This window comes from Cibotium barometz, chromosome 21 (genome assembly GCF_041138505.1).
Source record: "Cibotium barometz isolate CiBa-2024 chromosome 21, ASM4113850v1, whole genome shotgun sequence".
NCBI lineage: Eukaryota > Viridiplantae > Streptophyta > Polypodiopsida > Cyatheales > Cibotiaceae > Cibotium > Cibotium barometz.
The window spans coordinates 51,940,912-51,965,729 of NC_141066.1; the positions used below are offsets into that span (position 1 = coordinate 51,940,912).

The 24,818-nt window shown below is 46.8% G+C and overlaps 2 protein-coding genes across 6 annotated transcripts in view; both read left to right on the forward strand.

Moving 5' to 3' along the window:
* Positions 1–24,818, forward strand: part of LOC147627343 (glycerol-3-phosphate acyltransferase 9-like) — a 112,037-nt gene that overhangs the window by 19,213 nt on the left and 68,006 nt on the right. The gene's annotated exons all lie outside the window — the stretch shown is intronic.
* Positions 6,380–12,962, forward strand: LOC147627344 (uncharacterized). The gene is made up of 4 exons (XM_086816067.1): positions 6,380–6,619; positions 10,588–11,450; positions 11,546–11,861; positions 11,992–12,962. The coding sequence occupies exons 1-4, from the start codon at positions 6,380–6,382 to the stop codon at positions 12,415–12,417; spliced, it is 1,845 nt and encodes a 614-aa protein (XP_086672193.1). The 3' UTR covers positions 12,418–12,962.

Genomic DNA, 24,818 nt, shown 5'->3' on the forward strand with positions numbered 1-24,818 from the left:
CTGATTGTTCGTTGTTATACCTTAGAGCAGACTTTGAGTGCTAGTCTCTATCATGGCTGACTATGCCCATCACCTCCGGAGGGTGATAGAAACTCAGTTCGCTGGTTTTATAAAGCATGTTCTTTTGGACTAACCTTATACAAACCTACACCTACTCTTGGGCATTGATGACGTGAGTAGGGATGTCATAGCTTATTGTCCATGCTATGCATGATAGAGTTGATGAACCTACACTTCATGTTCGGACAGACATTGGAGTTAATGGTTGCATTTTTGAGTCAAACTCTTTTTTAAAGTTTAGCTTAATGTTTGGTTCTGGCTCTTAGTGCTTTAGGTCTAGAGTCTACAGTTCTCTATTTTGCTATTTTGTTTTTTATTTTTTTATTTTTTTATTTTTTTATTTTTTTTTGGTTTGGTTTGGTTTGGTTTGTTTTTTTGTTTTTTTGTTTGTTTGTTTGTTTTGTTTTGTTTTGTTTTGTTTTGTTTTGTTTTTTTTTCCAGAAAGGAGACTTCTATTAAGTATGAAAAAATTTTACAAAATGGAGATTTCACACCAAAAAAGGTGGAGATCTCAACCAATTAGGAGCCCTGTGCTGCCAATAGGGTCCTGAATGAGAGGACGTGAAAAAGATACCAATGTCCCACTCTCTCATAAATTGGCCGCGCTTCCTCTCCGCAGCCCTCGAAGATCCCTGGATTCTGGCCCAGGTAGCCATGATGGTGTGAATAATATCAATCCAAATCCTGCAAAGACACTGAGAAACAAGAACGGGAGTACCCTCAATGGCCTCGGTGCATCTAGCCTTCTAGATATTCTAGGCTGAGATGCTAGCAATAATCTCCCAAGAACTGTCTAATCTCTGTGCCGGAGGGACAAAGTGTGAAAGTGGCAAATCCTGAAGACAACATTGCCGAGCAACTCCTTGCCTAACTATAATGGCCAAGCTCCTGTTAGTCCCCTCGAATCTCAGCTAAGGCCCAGACTGTGTCAACCAAATGATAGAACCAAAAGAAATGATAGTATCCCTCTTAATCCTACCAAAGAGGTGTGCAATCGCCGACCAAACCCTCTGTGCTTCCGTGCATTCCCATAAACAATGGTAAACTGACTCCGAAGCTCCTACACATGGGCATGCTGGGCAAGCACCAGTAACTGACGACCACTGATTGGTGGCCAGATCACCATGAAGAGAAACCCAGATAAAGGAGGAAATTTGTGGCTTCCTATAAGAATGCCACAATCTCCACCAAAAAACCCTCTGAATGTCAGTCGAAATGCCGTAAGATTCCCAATGGGGTCTAAGAGTAGGGACACTCTGAATGTGTCCCAAGATAAGATGTATGGCATTCCGCACCGTATAATTGAAAAAAGGCATGCTTTTCAAGGGGTTACAAGCATCCTTCCACACCCACTCACCGGGGTCCCAATGCAAATGTCTGATAGGGCAGCCACCATACAACCAAAGGCTAACACTCTCTGTGATCATCCCTTGAGGGGGGGGTGGGGGGGGGGGTCAACAAAGACATGCTTCCCTAACCTGCCAACAACTCTGACTGGACGAATCTGGGGGCCCTCAATAAGGTCCTGCACGTCACATCTCTCCAACTGCCATCCATCCTGTACAGAAAAAAAGACCGGTACATCATCCTCCCTAGGCAAGGGGAGACCCATAACCTGAAGAGGAACACCTGTCCCAGAAAAAACCCCAAACCAAGAATGATGACGGTCTTCCAAGAAAGATCCAGTAATCCAGTGGTTGGGAATGGCTACATCAATCTGTGCAATCCTCCGACTAGAGCCTCTCAAATGCTGCGTGAGATCCAGTCTCTCTACCTCGGTGAGGCTCTGAAACCTCTTCCAAGCCAACACTGTAGGGCAAAGGGTCTCCCAGCCAGCCCAAAGAATATGCATAGCTGCCCCAAGAGGCCTACCATGCACATCTAAGATCAAGTCATTCCACAGAATGGGCTGCCGGTTAACTTTCTCCGCTGAACACGGGGGGATGTGTACCAAAAAACTCCTCAAGCAGTCCCAGGCCCGTAGGAGAGACCTAACCATGGGGGATGAAGGGGAGCGGTGAACTGCATCCGAATAAATAAAGCGTGAGCTGAGAGTCGAGTCACCTCCGCGAACAGGGACACACTTTGTGATCTGTTGCATGAGAAAGTCCTTCCACTGCTCAATGCCTGGAAGAAAGCCCCTAACAACCAGCTTACACAGCAAAGCCTTACATTGCACCTCAGGGTCAATGATATTCAATCCTTCTTCTTGCTTAGGCGTGATAATGGTTTCCCAAGCAACTGTAGCCCTGGTGTGTGCATTTCCATCAAGCCCTGACCAAAGAAAGTTCCGAATAAGGCGACGAAGCTGGCCAATGCAGCCCTTATGAAAATCCAGCACGAAGCGATAAACCAAGTCGTGGCTAGCAAAACTTGGTTAACCACAAAAGCTCTAGAGGCCAAGTCGAGCTTCCTCCTACTCTAGTGATGAAGTTTTCTTTTAATGCTTAAGAGCACTGGAGCAAACTGTTATGCAGGGGAGATGTCAATGCCCACCTGACAACCAAGGTATCTAGCAGAGCATCCTCTCTCAATCCAAGTAAAACCAACATCTGTACCCCAATCTGCAAGAGGAGAATCACTGATCCAAAAACCAACTGACTTATGCCAATTGATGGTAGCTCTTGCTGCCAAACAAAAGGCCTCCAAGGCTGTCCGGAAAGCACATAAACAAGCATGTGGACCCTCAAGGAACAACGCCGTATCATTTGCTAACTCAGAGTCCAAAAACTCTTCCTCCGTACATAAAGGCAGCTTGAGACCCACAACACCAGGGGCAGCCCGAAGAAACCTGCACATAGCCTCAGCTACAATGAGGTACAGTGAAGGGGCAAGGGGACAGCCCTGCCTCACTGAATGGGAAATCTGAAAACACTCACCGCGCCCCCCACAGGCTAAAACAGTGCTATGAGCCTCCCTGTATAGGCAAGACACCTCTGATCCAGTTTTGGGAAAGCCCCATGTGTGCCATAGTGCCCTCCAAGAAATCCCAATCCACTCTATCACAAGCTTTTTCAAAATCAAGCAAAACAATGGCAAGAGGCTACTGACTAGACTTTGCCCACTCGATAGCTTCCCAGAAAGAAAAGATGTTATCAAATATACTCCTTCCTTGGAGGAACCCATTCTGGGTATCATGGATAGTCCTTTGGAGAATCGGTTGCAACCTTATACTCAAGGCTTTAGCTAAGATTTTATATGCAGATCCAAGGAGGGTGATGGGCCTCCATTGCTTGATGTCAGTCTTGTCCCCACTCTTGGGGATAAGGTGAATCAGCCCCTCCGTGAGGTATGGAGGCATCATACCCGACAACCACATTTCCTGAAGGGCAACAGTGATAGCATCTCCAATATGATCCCAAAAAAGAATAAAGAAGGCGGGAGAAAGACCATCATCCCTTGGGCATGAACCACTGGAAAGAGCATGCAGTGCGTGAAGGAATTCATCCTTCGAGAAAGGGGATTCCAGGGAAGAACGCGTAGCATCTGAAATGAGCCTGGGCATGCACTCCCAAACTTTCTGCCGTGCCACATCTCTCTGAGGGGAGGGCACCTTTGCAGTCAACAAAGACCGATAAAATTCTGAAGCAATATCCCTCACCTTATCAGGCTCAATCTGAACCTCACCGTGTGAATCTTGCAAGTACCTCATAGAATCCCTGCTATGGGAAGGCCTGTGTGCTAAAAAAACTCTTTGTTGCATCTGCCCACCCATTTGAGTCCAAAAGGCCTTGTTCACATGAAAGGCGAACTCAGCCCTCCTGTCCATGGCCCAACTGCAGCTTTGCTCTAACTGTGGTCAGAGGTCTGTAATCCAAGTCGCATGTGGATGCTTTTCATGTTCCCTCTGAAGAGCAGCAATCCTACGCCTAATAGCTCTCTTCTTGTCCAGAGCCTCCTTCTTCTTAGACAAGGCAATGCTATGATAATGATGGTCGGTCCTCTCAAGAGCTAGCGCAATATTATGACGAGGATCAGGACCGTCACAAGATCTCCGTATCTCTCTGATCTCAATGGAGATGTCAGCATCTAGATAAAGAGAGTCAGGGATACGGATACGGGGAGAGGCCGAGCGAGCCCCAGGCTCCCTGAGACACAAAACGACGGGGCAATGATCGGATTTGGTGGTGCCAGGCATAATAGCAATGGTGCCTCCTCTGTCCAAGGAGTCAAGGACCAATCATCCACATAAAACTTGTCCAGACGTGCAAAGATGCTCTCATCCCCGCTTCTGCGAGAAAGATAAGGAATTTGGCCTTCTCTGGAAGCCATCCTCGGTCCAGCAATCCCTGCCAAAAAAGGAAAGCGTGAACCTCTCCCATGAGGCTCGCTCCAAAGGGTGTAAACCTACTTCGCGTCCACCCTTCTTGTCAGAAGGTTGCTCTACCATATTAAAATCTCCTCCCACTATCCAATGATCAACCTGGGGAATGACATTTGTAATGGTGTCCCAAAAGGCCACCCTTTCACCTCTCACGTTAGGTGCATAGATATTCAAGATTCCCAGTTTCTGACCCTCATGCATGATCAAGATCCACTGCGCTCTAGCAGGGGTGATAACACCGTGCCCAATAACATGAGGTATAATAGATGCTGTCACTGAAATACAAACACCCCCCCTAGTCCCAACTGCCGAGGACCAGAAGGTGTGGTTAGAAAGCATCTTACCAGTTTTGCCACACTGAGATCTATCCAATTTGTGTTCCTGCAACAAAAGCACATCCATAGGCCCTCCTGTAATAGCAGGGCGAAGCTGGTCCTTCAGAAGGCGCTTCCTACCACGGGTGGGAAGCCCTCCAAGGCCTTGAACATTCCATGAGACGATTCTCATGGAAGAGAAGAGGGTTTGACCCCTGATCTAAGAAGACGATGGGCAGCTTGAGGATGCCTCTCATAATGCTGGAGGACGGGAAAATCCACGGGGCAAAGTCCACTGACATGCCCTTGTCCGAGGCCCTGCACCGTGCCTGCATATGTACGAGAAACCTGTTCGCCCTCCTGCGGGGCATCAAGGGCAATGGCATCTTGCTGAAAATCCTCCAATACATGATCCCCACTGTGCTGAACATCCTACATATCGCCCCCTCCAAGTAGAGAGGACTCCACAAAGTCATCCTGATCTGAGATATCATCTCTCTACAAAGATGCATCAGCTGACACATCCCTCTGACCAGAAACATCTATCTGTACATGAACCGAGGAAGCCTACTCATCAATCGCACCAGGGGGGCGGGCGTGAGAGAGAGCTCGCCACACCTAGTGGACTGAAGGACGAGAAGGAACCAAGGGAGGTGGCGCCTGAGAGGCCCGCTTATGAGGCCTCCTGCGACCTCGCACCTGAGGACAATCTCGAGCAAAGTGACCCTGTTGGTGACAAACCCGGCACTGATCGGGTTTACCTGCAATCTCCATTCGTTGCTTCAAAGGGCCACAAGGACCCGGAAGCAAAACATAGTCCTCAAAGAGCTCAATGTCACGGGCAAGAAGCATGACCTTTGGGACAGCATCCGCCGAACCAGTGACCACCTGGGCAGAGTATGTCGGCAAGGCGGGAAGGGGGGGCACTTGAAGAACAAGCCCAAAGGCAGACCCGACGGCCTCTAACATAGGCCAATACGCGCGAGGAAGACCTGGGAATCTGAGAGTAATCGGGAAACGGTTCCGGTCTTCCTCAACAGGGTCAAAATAGCTGGAGTAGGGAAGAAAGAATATATTCCTCGGGCCCAATGGCAAAGGGCTGCCCTTCAAAACCTCTGAGGTTGCGTCCTTAGAATCAAAATCCACTTGGAAGAAACCTCTTCCAAGCAACCTGACATCTCGAAAGTGTAGAGCGAAGTCGGAGGGCAGAGCCGCCAGGACCCAATCCCGAGCTTGGAGACGGGACGGGTGAGATCCAAAGATTCTGGCAATGAGGGTCGTTTTGGAGTCTTTTTCTATTTCGGTGTAGAGGACCGCGAGCTCGGCTTCGGAAAATACAATGGTTCACCCGGCCGAGGGAGAATGATTAGCCATGATGCTAATCGAGGAAAAAGGCCGACTTGGACTCGGCGGATGAGGAGCAATCCGAACCAAGGGGGAGGCGTTGAGGTGGAGGAAAGGAAAGGAGGGTGGAAAAGGGAAAAGCAAAAAAAAGAAAGAAAGAAAGAAAAAGGAAAGCAAGGGGAAAAGGCTGGAAAGGGCAAAGAGGGGGACGGGCAGCACAACAGTGCTGCGCAGAGGGAAGAGAAGGGCGGGTAGGGGTAGGGGCGGACAGAGTGGAGGGAAAGGCGAAATAGGGCGGGCAAAGGCAAGGAGGGGGTCGAAGCAGGGAGAGAAGCGGATGGGTGCAGCGAAGGAGGAGGGAAACGATGGAGGAAGGAGGGGGCAGCAAAGGAGGAAGGAAGCGAAGGCAGAGGAACAGAGGCGGAGGCGGAGGGGAGCGATTCAGGCAGCGAAGGAGGAAAGAGACGAAAGAGGAAAGAGGGGCGCAACGATGGAGGAAGGAAGCGAAGGCAGAGGAAGAGAGGTGGAGGAAGGATCAGAGGCGGAAGGGAGTGAAACAGGGTTCGGGGAGCTCGCGGTTTGTACGAATTTTCTCCTACACTTGCATCTTCATAGCAGCATTGTGATCCCCATACTCAAGCTGATCAGCTTGCAAGGTTGTTTGTTTGTTTTTGTTTTTTGTTTTTTTTTGGTTAGTCTTAGTAAAAAGTCTTCGTTTGATATTATCTTTGATTTCCTCTCCTTAGTAGCTAGGTTTGTTCGTTTATTTATTTTTGATCTTTCAAATGCTTTGTTTTTGTCTTTGTCCTTCTTCACTATTATTTCTTTCTCAAATCTCTCAATTCGTAAGTTCAGATTTTTTTGACCTTATGAAGGTATATATATTATCATAAAAACAAGTATATTATCCTCAATGTGAATATGTTATCATCAAGACCAAAAAAAAAAACCAATGACATGAATGTTACTATCCTAGTGGTAAATTGCCTTTGACACTCTTCTACCGTTTTGGAGCTCCTCTCTCATCATAATCTCATTCCACTATATTTATGGGATATACAATAAGGTAATTCTTCCTTTTCAAGCCTAAGTCTAGATAAACAGCATTTTTTACTTCTCTATGTTACACATCCACTTGTTGCTTTCCTTGAACACTCTATGCAACTCCCACTAGCACCACAAGCACCACAAGTACCTCCCATACACTCACAGCATGAGCTACCTTCATACTATCCAAATCTTTGCCTTGAATTTCCAAGCACGGTGGACTATGTAATGTTTGAATGGTGGTCTTTCAACTAAGAGCATGAGCAACAAGGTTTTCTTACCAAGGACATAATGAATCATACCTCCAAACTGTTGGAAGATTTGACTCCACCTGGCTTGCCTATCACTCCACTCGGAAGTAGGCATGGTTTGCAACCATTGAAGCGCATGGTGTTCACTGTGAATTCCCTCCCATAAAGGAAAGGTTTCCAATGCTTGAGGGCTGTGATCAGCCCTAAAAGCTGTTTGTCATACATCGATTAATTCTTCTCGGTGTCATGCAACTTGCAGTTGTAATAAGCCACCGGTAGGCTCTGTTTCTCTAAAATAGTGTCGATGGCAAGGTTGCTAGTATCGGTGATAATCTTGAATGGGTCATCCCATGATGCCAGCTTGAGAAGTGGTGCTTTCGAGGCCACTTTCTTCAATGCATGGAAGGCCTTGAGAGCCTTGTCCGTAACATACACTTTTTGACGAGGTGTCTTCATCATGCCCTTGAGTAGATTTGTAAAAGGTGGTGCAAGGTCGGAATTTTTTTCCATGGCAACGACCCATAAATGATCTGATCTCTTGAGTAGTCTTGGGTACATCCCAATCTAGTATAGCGTGTACCTTTTTAGGGTCAAAGGGAATACTAGAAGCATTGATCACGTATCCTAGATAATGGACCTCAAATAGGCCAAATGCACTCTTTTTCTCATTAATGTAGAGCTCATTGCTTGCAAAAATTGCAAGACCTTCTCCACATTGTGCTCATGCTGGTCTGCAATGGTAGAAAAGATCAATATATCATCCAAGAAGATAAATACACACTTTCCAATTAGCTCAATGAATACTCGAGACATCATTTTATTGAACGTCGTTGGTGCATTGGTGAGAGTGAACAACATCACCAAAAACTCATAATGGTCACGTTCGGTACGGAAAGCCATCTTTTGAATTCCGTCCGTCTTTGGAATTTCGGCCATCTTTGGAAAGCCGTCTTTGGAATGTCAGCCGTAAAAAATTGAACATGGTGATAGTCACTGTTGAGGTCTATTTTCGAAAAATACTTAGCACCATTAAGACACTTCAGAGTGTACTCAATTCTAGGCATGGGGAACACGGTGAGCTTATTTAGTGCCCTGTAGTCCACATAGTCTTGTTATTCTTTTACACGAATAAGATGGGTGCAGCGAACAGTGAGAATGATGGGCAGATAAACCCACTGCGGAGTATTTGAGCTAGCTGTTGCTGAGTTCACCCTCCAATGCCTTAGATAGGTGATAGATTGTAGGAGAACTTACTAGGTGGCTTTGTCTCGGGGACCAACTCAATGCGATGATCCTCAAGACGAATGGGCGGGAGCTTGGGTGGGAGGTTATCCCTCAACATGATGTCTTGGAACTTTGAAAGAAGGCCAACCAACTTTTTCTCTAAGGGTGTTACTCGTTGAACAACAGATTGTTGGGCGTAGACGTAAATTGACGCAGATTGAGCTCCTTTTTTGAGAGTTCGCTGGGTCTGGACATGTAAAATTAGTGAGATTCCAAGAATGCTCCTATTCTTGTGAATTATGGTGTGCTCAGGTAAACCGTCAACAGTGGTGAAGTTCTCCTGCCGCCAATCTTGAATGGATGCATGCTCTCAGAACCATTGGATGTGAGGATCATGTCACACCCTAAAAGTGGTGAAACAATGAAATTTCGCTGAAATGTGGCCTTTTGAACATTAAACTCAAACTGTTGAGCTTTATGAGTGAGATGTGCGTAGAGACCAAGTGTGAACGTGTCCATGACTAAATTGTGTGACCATAGTCACAGGGGACGGGAGGATGGGATGCAGGGACGCCGTTCTGAGATATGGCAGAAACGGGGACGGATAGGGTCGGACGGACGCCCCCCCTTAGCGGCGCCCTCACAAGGGACAGGGGGATGGGGACGGCTCCGAGCTGGCCATGGGGTCTGGGGCGTCGCGCTCTGCATAACTCAGTGGCTCTGTGGAGTGTCACACCTCTTGGACGAGCTCCTACACTAGCTTGTGGTCTGGGTATGATGGATGGATCGGCCCTCGGAGTGCTGGTATGGAAGAAGTCAATGAGAGCTCTCTGTGCTGGTCCTCGAGCAAGTACAGCTGATCTGGATCTCACTAAGGACTCCTTGTGTCTATAGAGCTCTAGAAGAAAAAGTCCCAGGCATCTCTGATCCGGAAGTCCATGATCCTGGAAGCTAGTCCAACCCAGCTCGGAAGAGGCAGTGGAACCTCCCCCGAATCTCATAGTACATGGGGCATCGGCATATGTAATGGTCCTCTGTCTCGGGCTCTGTGTGACAGAGCTGGCATATCCTCTCCTCTGGTGCGGCCGCCCTAGGCCCATATCTGGCAGTCTCCACTCCCAGCTGGTGGGATGAGGTGCGGATCTGGTCGATCGCACATCTCACCCCAAAGGATAGGTGTATGTCCATGTAGCGTGGACGGATGATGAACCCATCCTCTGTCAGGCATAGGAGGTGATCTTTGTAGAAGGCCATCTTTGTCCCCAGTGGACGTGAAACCGGCCTGACGGGCGGTGAAACAAACACTCGCACATAAAACACTTCAACGCCATTGAGGACCTAGAAAAGGAAAACAAACACGGGGAGCTAGAGTGCTCCTGCAAACAGTACACGGACACTGATTGGCCCCAAAATGCAGTGGCGCCCCTTGCGGTATTTCTTTAATTGATTATAAGAGCTTTGATTACAATAAGGCTGGGAACTCAGCCGTCATAGTAGAACTCCTGAAGCCTGCAAATACCCTGCATCATGGCTTCATAACCACTTTGCATCCACCAACAAGTCTAGCCATTGTTCACCTCAAAAGACTCTCACACATTGAGTCCTGCATACAGAAGTCTTCTCCCATGATCAGGACTGCCACAACCATCCATAGCCTCTCATACTATGAACAACATCACACCCATAGTTGCAAAAAAACGCGTTTCAAACTTTAGGCTACTCGTTTGAAACGTGCAAACGTTTCAAACGTTTGAAACGCGTTTTTTTGCTGGGCCAGTTTTTTTTTATGATAGAAAACGTACGATGCAGTATCTCCTGGCATTTCAGTTTTGAAAGTGACGCTTGAAAGAGACGTTTCCAGCCTTTGAAGTCTTCCAGGTTTGCTTGCACCCCTACCTACGCACCAGTCCTTCTCCCCCGGCCCCTACGCACCGTAGGTAACAGGTTTGTACTAACCCTAAATCCTGATTTTTTCTGATTTTGGACCAAATTTCAGATTTGAAATTTGGGCATTTTTTGCCAGGTTGCCTACATTGGTGCATGCACACCTTGCCTACGCACCAAGCCTACACACCTGAAGGCAGTGGAGCTTGAGATGGAGCCTTTGAAGGCAACCTGGCAGAAATATGGATGCACATTGCTTTGTGATGGCTGGACAGACATGAGAAAGAGAAATGTATATAACATTTTGGTGTCCTGTTGTAAGGGCACAATGTTTTTGCGTGCCATTGATGCCTCGGTTCCAGGTACAGTTGTTACTGGAGCATTCATATGGAGACATTTGCGTGAGGCAGTGCTAGAGATTGGCCCAGAGAACATAGTGCAGGTAGTTACAGATAATGGGTCAAATTGTGTATCTATGGGCAGGATGTTAGAGGATGAGTTTCCAAAGATAGTGTGGACTCCATGTGCATCACACAGCTTGGACCTCTTGATAGAGGATGTGGCCAAAATTGGGTGGATTGCCGACCTCTTTAGTACTTCTCGGAGCATGGTGAAGTTTGTCACCAAGAGGCCAAAGGTTTTAGCTATGTTTCGTGCACACAGTGATTTGGAGTTGTTGAAGCCCTCAAACACCAGGTTTGCTTACATGCTCATTGTGGTTGAGAGGCTTGTGCGGGTCCGTACAGGTTTACTCCGCACTGTTGTCTCTCAGGAGTGGATGGCATGGGATGATAGAGAGCATCCCAAGGCAGTAGCATTTGTGCGCGCGGTAATGCGAGACACTTGGTGGGCTGAGGCCCTTGCACTTGTCACGGCCACTCAGCCTATATATAGTGTGCTTCGCATTACGGACATGGAGGGCAGCACCCTTGGACTCTTATATGAGTTCATGGACCGCATTGGAGAGGCCCTAGATCGATGCACTATACTATCAGCTGAGAGGTATGTATCATTGTATGTCATTGTTGTTCTTTTAGTTGCCAGTGGCCACATTATACATTGATATTAATTCCATGCTTCCAAGTGTCGTTGAACAGGATCCAGGACATCAGGGAGGTGTGGAACCGTAGATGGGATTGGTTTCATAGGCCAATCCATGCGGTTGCCCATATACTACACCCACTATGGCGGAATGAGGAGCAGTTCAACAATGAGGAGCTAGAAGAGGGATGGCAGTCTTACATCCAGACCTGGACTGGAGGTGATGTTCAGCTCCTCAGGAAGTTAGAGGATGAGCTCCTAGTATTTCGGAATGGGAGTCATGCCTTTGGGAGAGCCACTGCAGTTTTGAGAGAGACTCAGCTTCAGCCAGTCTCTTGGTGGGAGAAATATGGCATCGGTACTCCAGTTCTGGTAAGTGCCCACTGACAAGTTACAACTTACATGTAATAAGTTTGCACTTTGAAGTAACAACTTAGTACTTACAACTTATATAAGTTGTTTCTTCTTATTATTTATAAAGTTTTCTGTTATCTTTTGACAGAAACGCCTTGCATTACGAGTCCTCTCACAGGATTGCAGCTCTGGTCCATGTGAGAGAAACTGGAGCACATGGGCCCTCTTCCATACAAAGAAGAGGAACAAATTGTCCACTGCTCAATTAGAACGGTTGGTGTATTGTCATTGCAACCTCCGTTTAATTGAGCAGCAAGGCAATCCCATTGAGCCGCGCCAAGTGAATGTCGACAAGATCGACATAGAGAAAGTGAAGGACGTACCAGAGATCCCTGCTGAGGAGCGCGACATCTATGCCATGCTATACGAGGAGATGATGGCACCAGCTACTATGACACGATCACGGGCACCGACATCAGCAGATCATGCATCTACGAGTGCTGAGGCTGAGGCTGAGGCTTCATCTTCTTACGACACAGACTCACATTCCTCAGAGGAGGATGATGCTGAGTAGTTACTAGTTACTACTAGTGACTCTTGACTCTTGACACTTGAGTCTAGAGTTGAGAGTCCAGACTCCAGACATTGGAGACCATTTGTTTTTTCAGAGTTTTTGTATTTGGTCTTTCGGTACAGACATCTGTATTTCAGATTTCAGATTTATCATTTGACACTATTCACTAGTGCTTAGTATGTTGCTTAGTATGTTGTAAGTTGTAACTTGTAACTTCAAACTGGTTATGCTATTAATAATTATATGGGTTTTTGCCATCTATGATCTAATTCCTGATTCCTGAAGACTGCCATGTATCATGTATGATGTATCATGATTCATGTTACATGTATGATCATTGTATGATGTAAATTGTAATCATGTATGATGTATTAAGAATCAGGATTCAGTATGAAATTTGAATCATGGATTCATCATTCATGATGTATCATGATTCATGTATATGAAAGTTGAATGTAGATTTTAGCATTAAACTGTACCAAACATAAATTTATGGACACCCCCCTAAAAAAAACCTGGAAAAAACACCTGAAAAAAAATTTGAAAAAAACTTTTAAAAAACTTTTGGAAATTTGTTTGAAACGTTTCAAACACGTTTCAAAAACGCGTTTCAAAAAACGTGTGGCAACTATGATCACACCCTGACACATCCAGTGCTTCTGCATCACAACACAGACTCCCAAACTGTCTCTCAAAAGAGAACTTGTATCACAGCATAGCATACCATACAGTCGACACACCTGTACCAACCCTCTCTATCTTCCAAGGGTACTATCCATCTCTGTCATGGATTCCCTGTCCCCTGCCCAATCTGTAGCAAGGCTGTACCAAACATGTGTCCATTCCTGGACCTTCTGCCTGTATGTGACCTATCTCCTGGAGAAACCCAAAAACATGTTTCCTCGAGAAACCTACGACCTGTTTCCACATGAAACCCTTAGGCCTGTTTCCCTTTGAAACTTCTGTCCTGTTTCCATACAGAACCATTCATGGCACCATTCAACAACAGCGCCAACAACAGCATACATCTAGTTACCTGTTCCCTCATGAAACATCTGGAAACATAGAAGCAAGAGAGAGAAAGAGGCGTGCCCCCTCCCCCAAAAGTAGAGTAGCCTCTATAAATTACCTAGGGGCCTCTCAAGGTTTTAAAAGCTTATTAACTTTAATTTTTGGCCACCAAAGGTTATAAAACCTTTTTAATTAAAGTCTCTTTGCCCCCTTCACACTTGGGGTTGTCCACACATGGGCTTCCTTTTTAACTCCAATCTGATGCCATTCACACTGTCCACCATGTCCCCGTGCACACCTGCATACTGTCCAGAGAAAAACACAGGGTCGTGACATACCCCCCTCTTGAAAAATAGCAAGCGTCCTCGATTGCACTCAATGGCACAGTAAGGCATCTTAGGAGCAAACACGCCCCATATGGCAAAAACAAATCATACCAATATACATGGAGCACACGACACAATCCAGAGTATTACCCAATGTATTCTCAATGGTACCAGGATCGAATGGCACCAGAATACAATAATACCTCAAAAAGTGTATGCATACATGCACAAATAAAGTTCAATCCATATATGAACCAAACCAACTCTAGGACTGCTCGCAAGACTTGTGCCCTCCATAGAGTTATCCATAGTTGCAGTTATAGTTCAAGGTGCGCGCGACTGTGAAGCATACTCAACCATCATCTCATGTGACTAGAACACAAGATCATAGAAGTCCCATAAGCAGATGTACTGTCAGCCTATAGTACCTTCGGGTGAATACAAAGATGTCACCAAGCGACTCCTAGATAACAATTGAGCCTGTCTGTAACAAGGGAGCTGTCACATGCACTCTGCACTCAGTGCATGGTGACAAGATGGCTCATCATCAGAAGTGCAGCATTTGTACAGTTTTAGAACCCAGTAGGATGATATTTGTCGTACGCCGTGACCCCATTGTACATCCTTAGTCCAGGATAAGTCAGGCACGAGCTACGTAGGTCATTCCTCAGCCTTAGTCAGTCAGTTAAGTCCCTTAACCCACTTGGAGAGAATCATTCATGCATGTAGAGTCAGTAGAAGCCTTAGGGTTTGCATCAGAAAGCACTCTGCATCTTGCATAACATGCATACATATGCCTGTGCATCATTTAGAACATCCCCAAAGCCTTAGGGAATTTACTGGGATTTATCTGGTATTTTTTCCATATTTATTAGTATTTATTTATCATTATTTGCATTATTGGGCATTTATAAATATTAACTTTATTAAATGACCAACCCCCAGTTAGTATAAATAGGCTTGCCTAGAGCCTCTTTTCCTCATTCAGTCTTCATTGTGCTAAGAGCTCTCCTCTCTCTTGCTTTCAGCCTAAGACTAATCCAGCCCTAGTGCCCATAAGCTTTCTTCTCCAGCCCTTGAGATCCATAGCTTCAGCCCAGCCCTAGGTGCTTGTCCTCAGCATCAGTTCATGCCCTAGATTCAGCATACATCTTCAGCTCAGTTCCACGCCTGAAAACCAGTAGCATTCAGCCTGCATATCTGCGTTTTGGTGCAGCCGTACAGCAGTCCATCTGCGTTTGCTCCAGCCGTACAGTTTCCAGCCCTGAAATCATCTGTTGCTGCTGCGTTTCAGTCCATCAACACTCCTACACACCTGCGTTTCTGTCCACAGCAGAATCCAGCCCTGAAGCAACAGTCCACAGCAGTTTCCAGCCTTGAAACAGTTGTTTGCATCAGTGTCCAGCCTTCTGTGCATCATCAACACATTCAGCAGTCATCTGGTGAAGGTAACTCAGCATTCATATGTGTTTTCAGCATTCTAACAGTGTGTAGAACAGTCCACCTTCTTCTTCTTTGAGCCTCAGGTGTGCAGCCCTTCCTCATGCCCTTGGGAGGAGTGCATAGGCTCGAGATCAAGTCATTGAGGTGTTTCTACAGCAGTGTATAGATCAGCCGCTCTCCGATCCTCCGAGATCTTGCGTTTGGCTTATCTACAGTCCAAAGTCATTCTCTCTAAAGTAATAAAGCAAATACTATCTCGTTATCGGGATAGGGGGCCCTTCAGTGGGTAATTCGGGACCCAATCTGGTGTACAGTGTTCATATCTCTCTCTCATCTCTTTAAAGTTTGAAGTAAATGAAATGGATTGCTAAACTCACGAAACTCAGGATACAGAAGACGGTGTGAGCATATTGTGTGACAGGATCAACCAATACAAAGACTTCCGCTGCATATCACATTGGTATCAGATTCAGATAGTCCACACACACCGTATCCTAGCGTGGGGGCATCCTCGGATGGTTAGATTGCGTTCCGGCACGACCACCGACTTCAGCATCATGTCTACAGGAGAGAGTACTCATCAGCCGGAAGACGTCTCCCCCGAAGGAGACCTTGCTCTTCCGCCTACAGCAGACACCATAGCTCTTCTAAGAGCTCAGAACCAGCTACTCATGGAGCGTCTCCAACTCTTGGAGGCAGCAGCAGCACGTCCTTCTACACCTCCAGCAGCACCCGACTACATCTCCCTCTTCTTTCAGATGGAACAACAAAGGAGAGAGGACGAGGCCCGAAGGAGAAGAGAAAAAGAAGAAAGACGGGACTATGAGGAAGCCCAACGCAAGTTCGATGAAGACCGGCGTCAGGCTGAACTCGCCGCTCGGGAACACCAACGTGAGCTTGATCGAGAACGTATGTTACTCGAACACCAACGGGAAAAGGAGGCCATACATGTGAGGTATCAGCAGCTCTCCTCAGTCTCCCCAGTCATGGGTGTCACCAGCCAGCAGCCCGCAGCAGCAACCACCATCACTCGCAGTCAACCGAATTTCAGCAAGTATGATGGTAAGTGTGATCATTCTTCAGTTAATCAATTTGTTCATCAATTTAATGCTCATTTTCCATTAGCTAGGATCACAGACCCTCAAGACAAAGTCCACTTAGCGGCTCCCCATCTCACTGGTGAGGCAGTCACTTGGTGGCAGCATTGGTCTAGTATTCATACTGACCAGGCCACAGGTGTCACAGCCTTTGACTGGGACATCTTTGTCCATGACCTGAAGACCAGATTTCTCCCGCCCCAGTACATGACCGGTCTGAAAGACGAGTTCTATGGACTCAGACAGAACGGTTCCCCAGTGCTTCAGTTTTCCGGTAAGGTTATTACTTTAGCACAGCAGTTAGGGTTATCTGAGCAGGCCAAGATGGAGCAATTCATTCGTGGATTGGACTCCAACATTCGGTTCACAGTCCGTAACTTTGAACCAAGTACATATGACCGGGCTCTGACTCTCGCTCAGAACGAAGAAATGAAGCTCAACGGGGGCAAGCCCAAGCAGACATCTCAGTCCAGTACCAAACCCCAGCAGCAGCAATCAGCTGCACAGTCAGGGAAAGGTAACGCATCTTCTAAAGATGGGTTACCTTCTTAGCATCTTCTAAAGATGCTAAGAAGGACAACAGTAATAGCTCCAGTTCAGGGGTAAGAAGGATAAAGAACCTAAGAAAACCCCTGATGAAAAGGCTAAAGCAGGCATTACTGGAGGTTATCTTCCTCCAGAGGAGCAAAAGAAGTATCAGTCAGAAAATAGATGTTTTTTCTGTCATATTATAGGGCATGGTAAGAAGGATTGCCACAAATGGCAAGCGGCACAAGCTGCCAAAGCTCCTTCTGCCACAGTTGCCACAGCCTCCTTAGCTCCTCCAGCCCCGCCTACTACCTCAAATGCAGTTCAACTTTTACCTTCCATGCATCCTATACCATCCGTGGTATTTGATGCTAAGCGGGAGGGTGAGAGCGATGCTGCTCAGAAGAGCCTTATCCGAGCTTATGGCTCTGCCCAGGGCCGACAGTTTGTAGTCCTTTTCGATATGGGTAGTTCTGAAGACGCCATCTCTTCCCAGTTGGCTAATAAATTGAACTGTACTTTAGTCCCATATCATTTGGATGTGGACGGGTTTACACCTGGTCTTCGCACCCACATTTCCCAGAAGGCACAACAGTTTGCCTTTGAAGTTCAGAAGGCCTCATTTCAACGAGATTTCATCGTCTCCCCTCTGTTAGGGTGTGACATGATCTTAGGTATTCAGTGGTTCCGTCAGTATGAGCCTATTCCCGATTGGGGGCAGGACACTTTTACTATTTGTAAAGGTTTTCCTGAGCCTGTCATGATTCGTGGGGATAGAAGCATTCTTGGCATCCCATTGATTTCACATCTCCAGGCCAGACGAGCTATCCGCAAGGGAGCAGAAGGAGCACTCCTTTATGTTCGTGCTCAAACAGCCCCTCCCTCATTAGTAGCATCCCTTACATCTTCAGTCCCTCAGTTAGCAGACCTCCTATCCAGACACCAGGACATTATGCTTACGGACGATCTCCCACCCAGTCTCCCACCCTCTCGCCTTGAGGACCATCACATTGATTTGGTCCCTGGATCAGACCCTCCTAGCAGGTTTCCCTATCGTCTTTCCAAGACTTTAGAGGGCGAGTTGGAAAAGCAGTTATCTGAGCTTCTCCGAGCCGGATTCATTCGGCCTTCTTCCTCCCCATTTGCTGCACCTATCCTATTTGTCCAAAAGAAGGACAAGTCTGCACGCCTTTGTGTAGACTACAGGGCATTAAACAAACTCACTACGAGTTCGTAGTCATGCCTTTTGGGCTTACAAATGCACCCGCAATGTTCAATAAGATGATGTCTAGGATTTTCGCAGTCCACATTGGGAAGTGTGTTTTCATATTCCTTGATGACATACTAGTCTTCTCAGCCACTGCGGAGCAGCATGAGAAAGATGTGGAGAAAGTCTTGCAACTTTTGCGAGATAACCAGCTCTACATCAATGCCAAAAAGTCTATCTTTGGTGTTAAGGAAGTTCAGTATTTGGGCTACATCATCGGTTCCGATGGGATTAGACTGGACCCCTCAAAGGTTCAGGAGATCTTAGATTGGGATATTCCTAAGACCGCCCAAGAAATCCGTTCATTCGTAGGTCTTTGTCAGGCCTATAGCACACATGTCCATCAGTTTTCCAACCTTGCAGCACCTCTTACCGACTTGCTCAAGGGGGTGAAGACTCGCAAGCAGAAAGTCTCAGTTACAGGTAAGGCACTTGATGCATTCCGTGCACTCCAGAAAGCTGCCTCAGAAGCACCTGTATTAAAGTTAGCATCATGGGACGAACCCTTCGAGGTCATCACCGATGCCAGCAATGTAGCCATAGGTGCAGTTCTCCAGTAGGACAATAGACCCGTGGCATATTACAGCAGAAAGTTGGATGTTGCCGAAAAGAATTATTCGGTATATGACAAAGAGCTTTTGGGTGTGATCACAACGCTCAAACATTGGAAGCCTTTTCTTTATGGACAGGCTTTCACAGTGAAAACAGACCACCAAGCACTTAAGTGGCTTCAGACTATGCCAAGTGCCCAGTGGAGTGATCGACAGGCCAGGTGGAGTCACATCTTCCAACAGTTTGGAGGTATGATTGAATACATCCCTGGTAAGCATAACCCAGCAGATGCTCTCAGTCGAAAGTCCAGCATCCAGGCAGTCCATGAAGCTACCATTCTCGAAATCACGGGGAAGGACTTGGATAGTATGAAAGACCAATATGTCAACTCCCCTGAGTTTGGTACTCAGTATAGTTTGGCCCTCACTTCTGAGCCTGGCCACTATTCAGTACAGAACGGTTGGTTGTTCTACAAGAACCGTCTCTGTGTTACTCGGGAAAAGCGTTCCGCTCTTCTCCACGATGCCCATGACTCCTTAGTTGGAGGACATAGGGGTATCAACAGTACCCTCGAGAAATTAGAAGGGTCCTTTTATTGGCCAAAGATGAGGCGTGATGTCTATGCACATGTACAAGCCTGTAAGATTTGTCAAAAAGTCAAGGTTCCCCATACAAAGAAGGCAGGTTTTCTTCAACCTTTGCCTATCCCCGACGGACCTTTTATCGACATATCTATGGACTTTGTAGGGCCTCTACCAGCATCCACTGGATCCCGTAACACTCAGTGTTTTACCATTGTGGATCGCTTTAGTAAGTTCTGCATGCTCATCCCATGCAAGCATACGGCCACAGCCGAGGACGTAGCCCGTCTGTTTCTCAAGCATTGGTATCCAATTTGTGGTTTGCCTAGCACCATAACATCAGACAGAGATTCCAAGTTTACCTCGCATTTCTGGAGGGCATTATTTGAAAACTTTGGAACTAAGTTGCAGTTGTCTAGTGCATTCCATCCCCAGACAGATGGCCAGACAGAAATTTATAATCAGTTGGCCTTTGATGTCCTCAAGTCATATTGTCATGACCAGCAGTCCAAATGGGAGCACTATCTTCCGTTGGTCCAAGCTATCTTAAACGACACGCATTCATCCAGTGTCGGACGGACTCCATATGAAGCAGCCTTTGGTCGCCGTTTTTCTTCTCTTTTGACGAGAATGGTGTCTCCATCTTTAGAGGCTAATAAAACCACGGAAGCATTTTCCGAGATCATTGAGTCAGTCAAAGACCGCTTGACCAAAGCTCAGGAAGCATATAGCAGACAGGCAAATAAATCTAGACGAGATGTCCACTTCAAGGAAGGGGATTGGGTCTATTTGCGTATCATGAAGCAGAGATTGAAACAAGTGGGCAAACGTTGTCCCAAGCTTTCATTCCGTAGTTTTGGCCCTTTTCCAATCGTTAAGAAGATAAGTGATGTCTCAATGAAGTTAAAGTTGCCTGCCAGTTGGACAATGCATGATGTTTTCCATGTTTCTTGGCTAAAACCATATGTTGGTCCAGAAGTGTTTGATATTTCAGATGAACAGCAGCCAGACGTGGTAGACGAGGCAGAAGTTATTGAGCCTGAGCAGATCCTTCTTCATCGATGGAAGCATGGTTCCGGTCGACGAATTCATCAGTTCTATACGAAGTTCCGAGATCGAGGTACCCACGAAGCCGTATGGCTCGACGAGGAGTTCTTCCAGGAGTACCCCCAGTTATTGGCGGACTACTTGGAAGCCATGAACTTTGCCGCCAAGCTAATCAGGAGGGAATGTCACATGCACTCTGCACTCAGTGCATGGTGACAAGATGGCTCATCATCAGAAGTGCAGCATTTGTATAGTTTTAGAACCCAGTAGGATGATATTTGTCGTACGCCGTGACCCCATTGTACATCCTTAGTCCAGGATAAGTCAGGCACGAGCTACGTAGGTCATTCCTCAGCCTTAGTCAGTCAGTTAAGTCCCTTAACCCACTTGGAGAGAATCATTCATGCATGTAGAGTCAGTAGAAGCCTTAGGGTTTGCATCAGAAAGCACTCTGCATCTTGCATAACATGCATACATATGCCTGTGCATCATTTAGAACATCCCCAAAGCCTTAGGGAATTTACTGGGATTTATCTGGTATTTTTTCCATATTTATTAGTATTTATTTATCATTATTTGCATTATTGGGCATTTATAAATATTAACTTTATTAAATGACCAACCCCCAGTTAGTATAAATAGGCTTGCCTAGAGCCTCTTTTCCTCATTCAGTCTTCATTGTGCTAAGAGCTCTCCTCTCTCTTGCTTTCAGCCTAAGACTAATCCAGCCCTAGTGCCCATAAGCTTTCTTCTCCAGCCCTTGAGATCCATAGCTTCAGCCCAGCCCTAGGTGCTTGTCCTCAGCATCAGTTCATGCCCTAGATTCAGCATACATCTTCAGCTCAGTTCCACGCCTGAAAACCAGTAGCATTCAGCCTGCATATCTGCGTTTTGGTGCAGCCGTACAGCAGTCCATCTGCGTTTGCTCCAGCCGTACAGTTTCCAGCCCTGAAATCATCTGTTGCTGCTGCGTTTCAGTCCATCAACACTCCTACACACCTGCGTTTCTGTCCACAGCAGAATCCAGCCCTGAAGCAACAGTCCACAGCAGTTTCCAGCCTTGAAACAGTTGTTTGCATCAGTGTCCAGTCTTCTGTGCATCATCAACACATTCAGCAGTCATCTGGTGAAGGTAACTCAGCATTCATATGTGTTTTCAGCATTCTAACAGTGTGTAGAACAGTCCACCTTCTTCTTCTTTGAGCCTCAGGTGTGCAGCCCTTCCTCATGCCCTTGGGAGGAGTGCATAGACTCGAGATCAAGTCATTGAGGTGTTTCTACAGCAGTGTACAGATCAGCCGCTCTCCGATCCTCCGAGATCTTGCGTTTGGCTTATCTACAGTCCAAAGTCATTCTCTCTAAAGTAATAAAGCAAATACTATCTCGTTATCGGGATAGGGGGCCCTTCAGTGGGTAATTCGGGACCCAATCTGGTGTACAGTGTTCATATCTCTCTCTCATCTCTTTAAAGTTTGAAGTAAATGAAATGGATTGCTAAACTCACGAAACTCAGGATACAGAAGACGGTGTGAGCATATTGTGTGACAGGATCAACCAATACAAAGACTTCCGCTGCATATCACAAGTGTGGAGGTGCTACCCCCCTCTTGAGCATCAGGCAATGCTCCAGACCTATGCTCTGCTGAACTTGAATGAGCTGTAACAAGACTCGACTCCAACTCAAAGGCATCAAGATAAAGCTGCAAATCCTGAGGTGAATCTGCTAAGTCACCCTCCTCCATCCACTTCGCATCCATCAGTGAACAGTTCGTGAACTTCACAGATAGCGACGGGAAACTTTACCTTGTACTCTTCTTTCCTTATGTGCCACTATCTGCGCGGGAATAAGAACCTCGTCAAGTTCCGCCGCTTCCGTCTGAGCCTCATCTGATACATCCTCAGGCACCCAAAACCTGCTTGCACTCCACCCAAGTGGTAAGCACAAGTCCTCCATGAAGCATAGTAGATCACCACTGCTAAACATAGAAAGAAACTGTCTTCCGAACCCATGAAGCCTCTATGAAGATACAACCGGTGACAAACTGTCGAATGTTTTACACCATAACACTTCAACTGCTTCTTGTTCTTGGCCGACTACTTCTTGTCCTTGGTGTCTTTTCTCCTGAGCTTCATCTTCAGCTCTTGCTCTTCACCTCATATAGGCAAAGACACATAATCCTGCACTGCCTCTTGCACTTCCTTTTTACTTTTCTCATGTTGAAGCTTTTGATGTGACAACCATGGGCTCGCCTCCTTGAGAAAGTCGACGATGACCCGGCAACGGAACCTTGAAACCGGCCTGACGGGCGGTGAAACAAACACTCGCACATAAAACACTTCAACGCCATTGAGGACCTAGAAAAGGAAAACAAACACGGGGAGCTAGAGTGCTCCTGCAAACAGTACACGGACACTGATTGGCCCCAAAATGCAGTGGCGCCCCTTGCGGTATTTCTTTAATTGATTATAAGAGCTTTGATTACAATAAGGCTGGGAACTCAGCCGTCATAGTAGAACTCCTGAAGCCTGCAAATACCCTGCATCATGGCTTCATAACCACTTTGCATCCACCAACAAGTCTAGCCATTGTTCACCTCAAAAGACTCTCACACATTGAGTCCTGCATACAGAAGTCTTCTCCCATGATCAGGACTGCCACAACCATCCATAGCCTCTCATACTATGAACAACATCACACCCTGACACATCCAGTGCTTCTGCATCACAACACAGACTCCCAAACTGTCTCTCAAAAGAGAACTTGTATCACAGCATAGCATACCATACAGTCGACACACCTGTACCAACCCTCTCTATCTTCCAAGGGTACTATCCATCTCTGTCATGGATTCCCTGTCCCCTGCCCAATCTGTAGCAAGGCTGTACCAAACATGTGTCCATTCTTGGACCTTGTGCCTGTATGTGACCTATCTCCTGGAGAAACCCAAAAACATGTTTCCTCGAGAAACCTACGACCTGTTTCCACATGAAACCCTTAGGCTTGTTTCCCTTTGAAACTTCTGTCCTGTTTCCATACAGAACCATTCATGGCACCATTCAACAACAGCGCCAACAATAGCATACATCTAGTTACCTGTTCCCTCATGAAACATCTGGAAACATAGAGATGCCCATAATTGTAGGTCGCTTTGTTCCTTTCTAGCAGGAAGAAAACAATCTGCTCCATGAGTACGCAGCCATGCGAGCTTGCATCACTCCCATGCCAAGAAACATAACCAAGTGACCTGTACTTGTTGCAGCCAAAAACCCAAGTACATAGCTGAATTTGCAGCCAAACAAAAACAGCCCATAAATGGTCCCGCTCTCTTGTTTTGCAGCCGAGAGAGGGAGAATACCTGTGGGTGAACCTGATGTCCAGCCCTGCAGTCCCTTTTTCAGTCCACGCTTCTATGTCCAGCACTGTATGTATAAACAACAGTTCAGCCCGACAGACAACCTCTTGCCAAAAGCCAAGGAGAGAGAAATTCAGTAGGCGCCTGTATACACTGCAGCACAGCAACCAGCCAACCCTCCAAAAGCCAAAGGGAGAGCCTATGTCTCAGTTCTGTAGTACGGCAGCCAACTGACCTTTTCTCCCCAAAAAGCAAGCATAAGAAGACATTCAGCTGCGCCTGTATTCCCTGTAGCGCAGCCCGCCAGCAGTACCTTCCTGCAGACCTGTTTCCACGAGCCTAAAAGCACAAGCATGGCCTAGCTTTTTATGTGCCGCCTGTACCCTGGTGATGCGCTACCTGCAGCTATACAAGACTGTACTGTCCCGCCTGTACTTGCTGGACAGAACTGTCCTTATCCACCTACATGTACCTGTTCGTACAAGTCTACACTTGCACAGTAGGTGCCTGCACCTGCAGCATCCGTACCAGTCTGTACCAGCCTTCTCACAGCTGCTGTACTGTACGGCTACTCTCCACGCAGTCAACCGGCCTGCTATATCTTCTCCTCCACGCAGCCAACTTGTACCATCTCTCCCAAAAATCTGTCCCAAAAAGCAAGAGAGAGAAAGAGGCGTGCCCCCTCCCCCAAAAGTAGAGTAGCCTCTATAAATTGCCTAGGGGCCTCCCAAGGTTTTAAAACCTTATTAACTTTAATTTTTGGCCAACAAAGGTTATAAAACCTTTTTAATTAAAGTCTCTTTGCCCCCTTCACCCTTGGGGTTGTCCACACATGGGCTTCCTTTTTAACTCCAATCTGATGCCATTCACACTGTCCACCATGTCCCCGTGCACACCTACATACTGTCGAGAGAAAAACACAGGGTCGTGACAGGACGACTAGGTGAACTTCATATCCTCTGAGTATCCAGTCTGACAATGTCCTTCTTGATAACCTTGTTCCGCTTTGTGCGGCTGAGAGCAAATGACGGGGCCTCTATGCGGTACTGGAAGGGGGGGAGTGCCTCCATCTGCATACCGTGCATGCCAAACCAAGTGCCTACCTGTGCATACCAGCACTGTGTATCTCCCTCAAGTGTCAACTGTCTCAAGGACTCCAGGGCTAGCCGGGGGTATCTATCAAGTGGAAGCTCCCA